Here is a 12,979-nt window from a genome sequence, read left to right as displayed (position 1 = left end):
TTAGATTGGAAAATGGTCACATAAAGAACCTTTAAAAGCCATGAAGGTATAACCTCTTGTTGGGGTAGCGGAAACGCATGAATAACAAGATCCATTAAAACCCAAGAAAGCAATCACACAAAAGCACAAGATATAACGTGGTTCGACCAAAACCGATCTACATCCACGGATGAGAAGAGATTCCACTATGACTTCTGTAGAGATATTACAACAGAAAAGTACCAACACCGCGTACATCTCTTTTCAACATGTACCACTCCACAAGCCTATCTCCTCGCTACCAGTGTGCCCAGTGTTTTCCCTACTCTACCAACCCATAAACTATATCTACCCATCAACTCCCTCATAAGACTACATCTCTCTCAATCTCATATGTCTCAACCCACAACCTATGTATCTATTTATAGAGTTACAACTATAATTCCTTGTTGGACAAGGATTACAATTCTTTGGAGCCTAGGACTTGCCTTACAAGAAATTACCTTATAAAATACAACTCTAAAATAGAAACCTAATTGAACTAGGAATATGAGACAAAATTCCCAACATACTTTATCAGCTCTATGCAACACATACAATGGTTATCAAGTTGCATTTATGGATGTTGACATGGTAAGGTATGGGAATGCAGTTAATTGATGGAACCTTTATAATAATTATATTAAAATTGTGATGCCAGATTTGAGGAATGTAGAGATACCCTTCATAAGAAGAAGTTCAAGTTTACGACTCAATCCTTCATAATTTTTTAGATATAACAAGTTGGAAAAGTATCCAACTTGGCTTTGGACACAAGTATCATGTCAGGAAAAGTAATGAGTGTCCCACACATCACCGGGAAAAACAACGATGACCAAAACAACCGCAAATTGAACTTTGTATATGACCATATAACCTTATTGGATACTAACCATGTATTCCTTTGTAGCTACAAATTCAACAGTTCCTCTAGATAGCTCAGGCCTTTCATCAGCATCTCTACGCCTACCATCTGGACCCAGATTGCAATGGTAGTCACGGGGAGTTTCATCCGTAAATCCTATAAAATAAATGACAAATGCTGCATCACAACCTTCATAACTACACAATCTATTTTCATAGAGCAAATTACGACCAAACCACATGTTTCTCAGACTCGTGCAATTTACTTTCAAACATAAGTGAATTTTTTTTTGATAAGTAAAAACATAAGTGAATTATTGACAAGAACTACAAGAATATTAAACTGCATAAAGTTCCACATTTAGGGACTACGGATGGATGACATTAGATCAATGCAACCCTATGACACATGAGGATATCCTAGGCTCTGATAATCGGAGTATACTCAAAAAGCTCGAAATAGACCTAAAGGCAGTGCAAATAGGTCTTGAAACCAAATTAACTACACTTAACAGAAATTTAAACTTAAACTAACTTAACTAAATTTCAACTAACATGTATGGTCAGAGACTCAGAGTGCAAAAATATAAGAAATAGAACATCCACACGCATCAGATGAATACAGATTTTTCTATGTAAAAACCTATAGGGAAAAAATCACGAGACCTAATTCAAGCAGATCAAATCCGCAAAGTGAAGAAAGGTTACAAAACTAGGTTCTAAATTCAAGAATTCCCTAGTTATTTCTGACCCAGACTCACGCCAGACATTCAACACATGGATTTACCGCTTCACCCTTGGGTAGAGGTAACTCAACTGCCTAACATAACTAACCTTCGAAATCATAAAATAAATAAATACATTAGTTAAAATAAAACATACAGACTCCATTTCGTACAAAATTTGCCGACATAAGTCCTATTGACCTAACTATAATACACATCCAGAATGAATTATTGATCTTAAATATAATACACCTAATAAAGATTCTTATTTCCATAAGACGTAACTATGGTACACATCCAATCCAATAATTTTCAACATATACAACAATGTGGAAGGACCATAGATGAATTATTAGTCTTAACTAAAACAAAAATTATGTCAATAGCAAAAAAGTCCTGACAACAATGAAACCTAATAGCATAAAATGAAACCGAATTACTAGGTTACGGAAGTATTAGATGGGCATCATTTATACTTACCACATAAGTTACAGACAAAACGCCTTCCCTGATCAATAAACTTCATGAAAGGATTTATGTAGCCTTTGCAACGAGAACATCGAACAGGACCACTTTCCCCAAAATCCAAGACCTATAAAAGAAATAAATGACATATAAAAGGTAAATTGCACATTAAAAATTATGTATGCTACTTTCATTTAATTTTAAATTAAAGCAATCACTTATTGATATAATACAAGATAAAGGTCAAAGCAAACAACAATGAAACTGAAATTTCCTACCAAGCCAAGAAAGCAGACAAAGAAATTTTCTAAGTTTGGCATGATAACAACTTAAAAAAAAAAAAGAAGATGAAGAAGAAGAAGAAGAAGATATTTTGACTAAATTACAAGGCTTTTTAACGTGAAATCAATCTCAAACTCTTTTTTGCTAAGAAAAAAGATGGATTCTCAATTGACAAACAAAGATGCTTTTTCTTTTTCTTTAATTTTTTCTTAGTTGGTACTCACACACACATGCCTCCATTGAGGCTCAAATCCGACCTCCCTTTGGGAAGTAGGGGCATGGAACCACTAGGCCACTAGCCTGTTGGTAAAACAAAGATGCTTTTAACATTGTACCATGATCACCAAACTGATGACAGTAGTTGTTAGGGCTCAGTGTCATTTGGTTGGCAAATTTCTCGTCAAATTGTGTTGTAATTGGTTGATCTATTCTAAGTTACTTTGGAACAAAAACCATGTTGACTTACCTTTGGTAACGAAAGTGATTATCAAAGATTGGATAGAATGGATGAGATCAGATGGACATTTCAATGTTTGCAATCAAGAACTAGCATCGACTTTGATCACGCCATTAAGATAAGAATTTTTTTTGATAAAGTTGACCTAGGATAAATCTTATTTGATTTGGATTACCATTATCTTACAAGTTTCTGGAAACTTTTATTTTTGAAAAAAACAAATGGTGTCTTAAGTAGTTTTGAATTCCTAAAATCACGTTTATTTTAAAATAGAACACTAGGAGATTTTTCTGGAATTTTTTACACAAAACAAAAAGTAAGGCCCTGATGTATAACTGTAATGCACTCCTGTAGTTTGACAAGAAAATAAGCACAGATGCAAGAGAATCAGGCTGCTAATGAAATTGTTTCTATTTTGAAAAGGTTCTGAATTGTTCTCAACATGGAGGACTTAATAAGTCATAGAAAAGATACAAATAAGTGAGAGAAGGGAGAAAAAACACATGTTTGAGCTCTTTTACACTTGTATTTGAAATTTTCAAAAGCTTTAACACCAACATATACTTTATGAGTTTGAGCAAAATCTTAATACATTATAGGCTCAGGTTATTCTTAAACCTTGATTTAAGATTTTTTCAAACCAACTAGCATCAAAAGTTCCATAATCACTTCAAATTATCATGTAGAGATTTACTTGTACAGACAGGAAAGAAAGTTCAGCGTCGATGAAACAAGTTTCCTTGTATTCCAATGGGCCAAGTAGCTAGGAGAACTGTAAATGGGGTAAAGACTCCAATCATTAGCAAGCAATAGAAACTCCTGAAGTGTCAGTCACCACAGGCTGTGTTATGTTAGACTACACACGATTCTAAACTAGACCTACTGGAGGGTTAATAGGCCTTTAAAACTTCTTAAACATCTATAAGAACTCTTTGAATTTTCATCATCATCATCATCATCATTAGTTTGACTAAATTGATATTCAGCCATACTTTAGATTACTTTATCATAGATATATAATTCGTGCAAATGAAGCAATAAATCAAAATCAAAGACACCAAAATTCACTTGGACAACCCTAAAAATGAATAACAGGACCTTCGGTCAAGTTATGAATGATCCACTATATGAGAAAGGTTAAAGCCCAACGTATCAACCCTACACCGTTGGAATCTGATCCAAACTTTAGCATGATGCTCTCCCATAGACACTGCCACTGTCGATCAACAAACTTCTACTCCAAAAGATTTTGCTCTCCTTTGGTTATTTGATCATTAGTTATACTTTAGAATCACCCAGTTGGTTGACAATTAAAAATTATCAATTGAAGTTCTTACTTTGACAATTGAAAATTATCAATCAAACTTCTTACTTCAACAATTGAGAATTGTCATTAGCAAGCAACAGAAACTCCTGACAAAACAGAACTGCTAACAAACAGACCAATGCAGGTTTATCATTAAGCAGATACGTATTTTATCTATTTTTTTCTCTCTATATTATTCCTCATTCTCACCCTAGACCAACTAAAGCAGGTTTTTAGAGTTTATACATGAGTCAGAGACAAAACAGGGAACTGTTATCCTATTATTATAAACAAATATCGTAAAAAGAAAAACAGAACTGCTGGCAATCGATTAATCAAAGTTCAAGGTCAATCAAGTGAAGAACTCCAAAGGAATACGACTGATGGAATGACCGATCCAGGTTGCAATTGACACATTCTGTTGTTTTATTGACTGTCAGGCCAGAGTTCGATTGGGTTCAGTCAATCGAAGATCCCTTTTTAAAATTTCTTTATTATTTAGGTAAAAGTATATTTTGACCACATTTTTTGCTAAAAAAGACTATGTCATGGGTAGTCCAACTTGTCTAAATCATACAGCATAGATTTTTATATCCATTAAGGTCTCTCAGTTACCTTCAAAATCATACAATCGAGCCTGATGAACTTTCCACGTAATCTTCATTGTTCCTTCATCTTTATCGTCTTCAATTGCATACTTACTCATAGATTTTGTACAACTACAACCAAGTTATGTCTAGGAATTAGCCAAGACATGACTCAATTTCCCAACAACTCTAACAATTGCAACAGTGTTTGATGTTGCTCTAAAATTCAGACAATTAAGACTTCATAATTCACTGGCTTGGATGACTTAGTAATTTAAGAAAGAAAAAAGAAAAAATAAACCTACACTAACTAAAAAAAAAACTATTTACAAAGACAAAACATAAAATAAGGGTCAGACAGAAATTAATCAAGCATTACTTGGATGGGCTCTTCAGATGGATGAGGAAGGGCCAAGGGTTGGACCAATAAAGCCAACTGCATCCCGGATGTTGTCAAAAGATCAACAGTGCATGGAATCTGTTGAAACGACACAAGAAACCAACTTAGAACAAGCAACCATAAGAGTGCAATACCAATGCATGGAGGGGAGAGAGAGAGAGAGTAGGGAGGGGGACATTCTTAATCCAAATCATGACCTGATTGATAGTGCACCTCAAGTATCGGGGACTGCAATTTCCAGTGTCGCTGACAATATAATCACTTGTAGCAGGCTTCAAGGGAAAAAAGGGGTGAGTAAAGAAAACAAGTAATCAGAAGTAACGAACAATAACTTGTCCTACACTTTTCAGTATATATCATATCATGTCATGCATCAATGTATAACATATCAACACAGGCAATAGTTTATATTTTATCGTGGCATGCATTAGTATGTATCCTATTAAGGCCTGAATATGTAAATGTGAATAGTAGACCCAAAAAAGACAAAATAAAAAAAATATATAACAGACTCTGAAGTCTATGAGTTATAAATAAAACTAGCAGATCTCACATCAAACAATGTATTTTCCTTCTTTTTAAAGTTACAGATAAGATAACATACCGGGGGAGGGTTGGCCTGATTGCCCTGACGAGTTTCATGCAGAATCACAGAAGAACTTGGAATGGGTCGCGGAATTTGATCTGGATCTATCTTTGATTGCCCTGTCATAGAGGCTCCAATATAACCCATAGATTGATTTGGAAGCGAAGGTGGCATTCCAAACATTCTGGGTGGTTGTACAGAACCAGGCATTGGTGGATGTGGAGCCACCTAAACAAAATCACTATATTCAGAATCCATATTCAAGATTAAAGAAAAAAGAAATGCATATAAAGCTTTATTTAGTATCCAAAAAAATGAGTAGCCATGCACTGATAAATAGGAATCTTAGTGAAACAAGCATTGCAAATCACAAATCAATAATATATACACACACATCCCGACACATATTAGGGTCTTGTGATGAAGAGAGATGAACAAGAATAATAAGAAACTGTAACAAGATAACGTTGTTTGATTGATGGGTATTTTCGTATTTTTCACATTGTTATGAACGGTTAACTAACGGCATGGCCTTATTTGTAAATTTTTTATAGTTTAGGGGTTTTTCGTCAAGCCAAACTAATAGTTCAAGGGGATTTTTTGCAATTTACCCAATAATATATCATTACTTGTAACTTATCATATCATAAACATACAAATTATTTATGATTAAAACCGAGTTATTTATTCCAAGAGAATCAACTTAAACATTGAGCTTATAAACTAATATTGTCTCAATGGGGTTAAACTACCTTGAGAATAAAATTTAGAAGCATTAAAAATAGAAACAAACTCAGAAAGAAAAAAGGCAAAAAGAAAAAGGTAAGAAAGAAAAACAAATAGGCTCCAACACCCTGTTCAGACCAGAACAATCTTTCACTGGTCCTAACATAAATTATGCAACAGTCCATGATAAATGGTAAGGTAACAAACCATATTCGGATGCACACGGTGTACAGTGAATTTTAATACAACCGATAAAAAAACCATTTGTGATTGAAATTTAAACCCAAGAGACCAAGTCGTATTGTTGCATACAGGCTATTATACACCATAACAGCAAATTATATTACGATTAGAGGTCTTTACTTGTAGTGTGATCCAACTGACCTTACTCAAAAAAAGCCGACCAGACTACCAAAACCATTTTCGTCAGCCACGTGAATCATGTTACGTAATTTTAACTCCGTTTACAAATGTAACTTTAACTAAACCACACGCGACATATATTTTCTTGCTATCCTATGCGCTAATTTTTTTCTTTCCCTTCCCCTGGCATACCCCTAACATGGAGCATCTCACACCTCCTGATTAATATTGTTATTGGTCTTCCTAGCATGTAACCAATCATTTTATCTATTCAACTTAGATTGATTTCAAAATCATTTCACAAATGCACTCAAATATGATTCTATTCTTTCTCGTTTTCTAACACATTTATCTCAATATCCACAATTTAATCACACTGTTTTTTGCGCATGAGGTTTCTTAGATACCAAACATCTAACTTGATTACATTAATTTAGGATACTTCAAAACCATAAATCATATGGTAAAAAATCTAAAACACGTTTAAACCAGATTTGGCCAAAACTTCAACATGCATTGTCATTGTAATCTAAAATACCCATCAACCGGGTTTAATTCCTCATCAGCACCAGTAACCTCTACCCTCAATGAACATAAATAAGCGAACTAATACCTTCAAACGCACAAGTAGAAACTATAACAACTATGGGAAATCTTCGGAAAAAGTTAACAACTAGAGTACACCTTCCTCCATTCTTTATTCTCGGGAAAAGACCCCTGCCAGAGGCCTTTCAAAAATATCTTGTACCTTCTATGTGTACAGAATGTCACTACCTCCCCTAAAACTATGGTGTAATTACCACTTTCCTCCCTTTGTAAAGTTGGTCACTTGATTAAAATGATAGGAACTGTTACCCCAAAGTGAAACAAAGAAAGCATTTTAAAGGTGCTTTAGAAGAATAGTAGAAAGATATGGGCAATTATCGCTTAAAGGTGCTTTAGAAGAATAGTAGAAAGATATGGGCAATTATCGCAAAGGATCTTTCCAGTAATTTCCACCTTAATTTTTTACCTAAATATGCCTCCCACCCAAGACCTGCCGGAGCTTCCTCAACCTACAGCTGACATCATGTACATCCTTCCTTTTTTTAATACATGTAAGATGCATTTCTTCATAAATGACAGATGATACATTCATGTAGCATCAATTAGCTTTTGTTTGTGGATGATAGATGTTCAAGGGAAAATGAACTCTTTTAAAAAAAAATAAAAAAAATAAAAACATGGAACTAACATAAATTATTCATCATGAAACAAGAAGACACAGCAGCAAAACAAGTTCGATTCCAACAGATAATCAACCAAACCGCTTAATAACAGCATGATTCATTATGGCAACAGTAACAAAATAAATAAGTACTTCCAAAAAAAGAAAATGGGATTTTTGAAGCTCACATGCGGTGGTTGCATTGGTCTTGTTTGTGGCCCATATGGAAAACCTGAAGCCGGACCTATACCTTGACGTGGTGCTGCTGAAAATGGTGAGGAACCAGAAGGTAGTGGCACACTTTGTGGTGATGCTAAAATTGGCGAGGCTGGCTGCACAAAATCTGGAAATGCACTGGCAGGTAGACTTCCATGAAGAGAACGCACAGTTGGAGCCTGTGCATGATCTACAGCAGAGAACATTGTTGATCGTGGAGGTCCAGCTGGTAGTCGCGGAGAACTGCCAGTTGAAGCGAAACGAGGTCCACCTTGCAGAGGCCCCGAGGCAAATGCAGGTATTCCATTACTAATAGGGCTGTGGGTGCTTGAAGGTGGCATAGCCAAACCTGTCATCGAAGAGGAAGATGCAAAAGGGCCAGAACGAGGACCCAGAGGGGCTGCCACTTGTCCAAAAGATGGGAAGGCACCAGGATGTGCCCCAGTTGGGGGCACACCCTGACTGCCCATAGAAGGGGGCATAGACCCAGGAAGTGGAAGCCTCGACCCAAAAGGTGGAGGAGGCCGAGTAATGGAAGGTCCAGAGGGCCTACTGGAAGCCATGTCCGGGGACAATGTGGCTTGTGGAGGTCCCCCAGGAGGCACTGAAGCCCTTGGACGGACGCCCTGTGGGGGTGGTCCAGGACGGGTTACTGAAAATGGAGACGAAGGAGGAGCTGATGAAGGGAAAGGTGGGGATTGCTGCCGAAAAGGAGGAGCAGGTCTAGAGCCACCAGCAGGGCGGTTGATTTGTAGGTTTTGCATATTATCAGCAAGATAATTGGGGCTATAGTTGGGCCGTGTATTGCCTGGTCTAGCTCCGCCAGGAGCTGCCATTGATAACTAAAATCAATAGTATTAAATGAAAATCTCAATCTTCAACCAGTCCTTGTATATATTCTATTGCCACGGTGTGAAAAACAACAATCCCTGTGTACCCACAAGAAAATAACAACATTAACTCAAAAAAAAAATCCCAAAAATTCGAATGAAGACATAGCTGAATTACGGGGGCAGACAATCACAGTGACCAAATCTTACATACTAACGTTAATATGTATATAGTATATATACTTATATACATACACACACACACACACATATATATATAAATATTTATGTGTGTATAAAACATAAATTCACCAAAAAGTCTCAGAACAGAAAACCCTCAAAAATCGGCTCACCTCAAGACCCTGTTAAGCTTATCTGCTGAAATTTGTGATCCGATCTGATATGAGAGGCGATCGATTAACCGTTCAATTCTACAAACCAAAAACCCTGCCGAAAAGAGAAACAGTAGAGAAAAAAGAAAGCTCACGAACCTGAAGAAGATCTAATGGTGGAAGCAAAGAACGACGAAAATCTTTTTCTCTACCATGTCGATACTATTTCTATGAAAGACGCCACTGAAGATTTAAGACGATGGTCTGGTCAGGCAGAGGGTTTATGCGTTAGACGGACGTAACACACCCTACACTGTAGAGCGTTAGAATAATTTTAAAATAATCGGTGTATCGTTGTATGTATCTATTTGTTTATACGAATGTAACCGTTTCATATTTAAGGTTCGAAGGATAACCGTTTAAAAAAAGTTACAGCGTCTTATTTGTATCAATGTTCATTATAGCTCCCGCAAATTTTTGGTAGAAATTGAAAATTTTGCATTGTATGGTGTTGCAGGTTCGGAGAAATTATTACAATACATGTCTACAATGGCGTGTCTGTCAGTGGGACCACCTTCCTTCGGCTACAAGAATGGACACGGACATGATTCCAGTTCCATGCGGTATGGCCCAAGAACAATACTTGAAAGAAAAAAATAAAATAACTCAATAATAATATAATATTAAGTAATTTATAATTTGAGTAAATTACACCGATCTTCCCTAATGTTTGGACAAATTACACCATTCAATATTTATTATTTTGACTTCTCCTGAGATTTCATTATTTTTCTGATGAATTTGTTAACCAAATTTTATAAAATGACAATTTTATTTTTTCTTTGTATGAAAATCTTGCACTTTTCTTATATAAAAATCAAGATATATTAGAGTTTTCACACTCAAGATCATCTTTCGGTATGCAGTAAAAAGATTTAAAGGAGATCATAGTAATAAATGATAAATAGTGTAATGTGTGTAATTTGCTCAAACAAGTCAGCGTAAAATTATTTTTAGGATTAATTTCACTGGCATCCCCTCAAATTTAGTTAAATATCTTATTGAAATATCTTTTGAAAATTACTGTCGCTTATGTCTAAATTTATTTTTTCGTCAATGACGCCGTTACAAAAATGTGAAATGTCGTATATACCATCAATTTTTAAAGATATTTTAATTCAAAATATCATAAATTTAAAATGTCAAAAATACCCCCCTAATAAATGTCCATCCCTCCAAACCCTCTTCTTCTTTCTTCACCCACCAGCCACCAAATCAAACATTGTGACAAGGGAAAAAATTGATTGAAGTAACTAGAAAATCATAATATTACAGATTATCCAACAAACTACCACAAATATATGTACATAATATATATATGTGTGTGTGTGTGTGTGAAAAATAATATATATATATATATATATAAAGAGAGAGTAAACCGAAAACAGAATTGAATATCAACAATATAATCACAAAGATGAATTACTAGGAGACAAAAATAAATAAAATAACACAAATGCTAATGTTTCTGTAACTATTTTTATTTAGTAATCTCAATTCATATATATATATATATATATATATATATATATATATTTAGTTGGTACTCACATACACATGTCTTCACTGAGACTCGAACCCTTAATCTCTTTTTGAAAAGTAGGGACTTGGTACCGTGAAGCCACTGACCTGTTAATTCAATTCATCTTTCATAAAGGTATATTCTTGAAAATATAAACTTAGAATTTGATTAACCATTCTAAATGAGAAATCCAATATATAGTTATTATAGCAATGAGAGATCATCGAAAACAAAACAAAATACCCACAAAAACATCGTGACTCCAATTTTTTTTTTGACTCAAAGCATGCAGCACTAGATCCAATTAGACTCCCAATGAGCGTTGATAACATCGCTTTGTCCTTGAAACTCGGGCTCTTCAGCAACTTCTCAAGCCTCAGCGCGTTTTCACCACCCAATGATCGGCGGCGGACAATGATCGACGATAATGATGATCAAGGAAAACTTCAACAAAGGCGAGGATGGCAGTTACAGGTTTCAACGACGACGGACTATCGTTTGTCTTAAAATAAACACAAAACGGACTGATTTCAATCTGAGTCTTGTCTTTCCCTCTCGTAATTATGTTGCCCCCACCATAATTGTGTTATAATTTGATATTTTACTAATTTGTATCGTGAGTGATATGACATTCTGCTCAAACAGATATTGCATTATGACGTTGTCCTTCATATTTGGTATTCCATCTGTTCCATTATCCATCAGCTTGCCCAAAAAAATAAAACGGGGTCAAACTTTATAGATATAGATATGTAGATGTGTAACGCCGGTGTCACTGTGTTTTGATTTGGTTTATAAATTTCTCTTCTTTTTGACTTCAGCAAAAAAATAGGTAAATGTGACTTATCAGTCAATGATCCTAACGAAATATGTAAGAAAGGTCATTGAAATTAAAAGCCAGATGTTTTTTATTTTTTTTACAGAAAAAAAATGGAGAAGAAAAAAAACAGGAGAATGAAATCTCGGGTTAGTATAATCAAGTGGTATAATCCTCTTTGGCCAGAGCACTGAGGCTTTCATTTTAGGGGAGGTCTGTCCATGTTAATGAAATCTCGGGTTAGTATAATTTACCCTTTTATTTTTTGTAGGCAAATTGAAAAAAAAAAAAAAAAAAATCCCTATTAAAAAAGTATTCACAAGTTCTTAAAGAAAATGAGAAAAACTATTTACCAAAAATAGAAATTGAGAAAAAGATGATGGTGACCAAGAAAAACAAGATACACTGCAAAAATATTGTAGCTAGTTTGTCAAGTTCCATAATTAAATAATATTCTAAACATCCAACCAAGTAATAATTCGAAAGCTAAATCTTTGCGGTAGTACCAAGATATGTGAAATCAACTAGACACTAGTGTCAACATTGAAGAATCGTTTCCACACTGCATCCACAACAAAAAAAACTATTATTACCCACAAAAACTTCATAAAAAGAAACATTTATCGTCTAAAACATCACTATAAAAATTAACAAAAACATGATTGCAAGTTAAGGCTGTAGAAGATTGATTTGAGCTCCAACCACTATTACATTGTATTCCCACGTAGATTTTCCAAATTAAAATATTCAACAATCAAGTTTTTGATGTCTTTGTTTATTGCCATTTCTTATTCTAAAAAGTGTATTGAATTGAAATATTCATTTGATGCTCTGTTTTTTTCAAATGTTACTGTTCAATTTCATGGTTTTTGAGTCTTCCTATCATTCTTTATGATTTTACACATTAAAGCTTGTTCATACACATTTTTTCCCTTGAATTATTCACGCACACACAAAATATGAACTCTCATAAAGAATAAGACAACTAAACTCACCAACTATTGTCTTTTTTAAAAAAATAAAAAAATTGGGCAGTCTCAAATTATGCGCGCATAGGTAAGAACACTTCCTTTTTTTCTTTTTCTTTTTTTATACACGTGTCAGTTGATAGTCTCAAGTTTGCTATGTTTCATTCCAAGACGGCTAAATTGAAATACCGTCTAAGGAATTTTTTTAAAAATTTTAATAATTCAATTTATTTTTTTAGTACTAAACA

General features: G+C 34.6%; 1 protein-coding gene across 1 annotated transcript in view; it reads right to left on the bottom strand.

Moving 5' to 3' along the window:
- LOC132285514 (protein transport protein SEC24 C-like) overlaps positions 1 to 9,802 on the bottom strand; it is a 40,113-nt gene extending 30,311 nt beyond the window's left edge. Inside the window, exons 1-8 of the mRNA XM_059787704.1 lie at positions 9,524 to 9,802; positions 9,386 to 9,429; positions 8,175 to 9,131; positions 5,709 to 5,918; positions 5,302 to 5,376; positions 5,084 to 5,182; positions 2,088 to 2,199; positions 912 to 1,039 (exon numbers count right to left, since the gene is read on the bottom strand). Of these exons, the coding sequence (XP_059643687.1) occupies positions 912 to 1,039; positions 2,088 to 2,199; positions 5,084 to 5,182; positions 5,302 to 5,376; positions 5,709 to 5,918; positions 8,175 to 9,038 (1,488 nt within the window). The 5' untranslated portion in view covers positions 9,039 to 9,131; positions 9,386 to 9,429; positions 9,524 to 9,802. The remainder of the gene's footprint in view (positions 1 to 911; positions 1,040 to 2,087; positions 2,200 to 5,083; positions 5,183 to 5,301; positions 5,377 to 5,708; positions 5,919 to 8,174; positions 9,132 to 9,385; positions 9,430 to 9,523) is intronic.
- Between the last annotated feature and the right edge of the window lie 3,177 nt (positions 9,803 to 12,979).

This window comes from Cornus florida, unplaced genomic scaffold (genome assembly GCF_030987335.1).
Source record: "Cornus florida cultivar Cherokee Brave unplaced genomic scaffold, ASM3098733v1 CherokeeBrave_3.0.0_Hap2_Chr11, whole genome shotgun sequence".
Taxonomy (NCBI): Eukaryota; Viridiplantae; Streptophyta; class Magnoliopsida; order Cornales; family Cornaceae; genus Cornus; species Cornus florida.
Note: the sequence above shows the minus strand (reverse complement) of the source record. Positions and strands in the feature narration are given on the sequence as shown.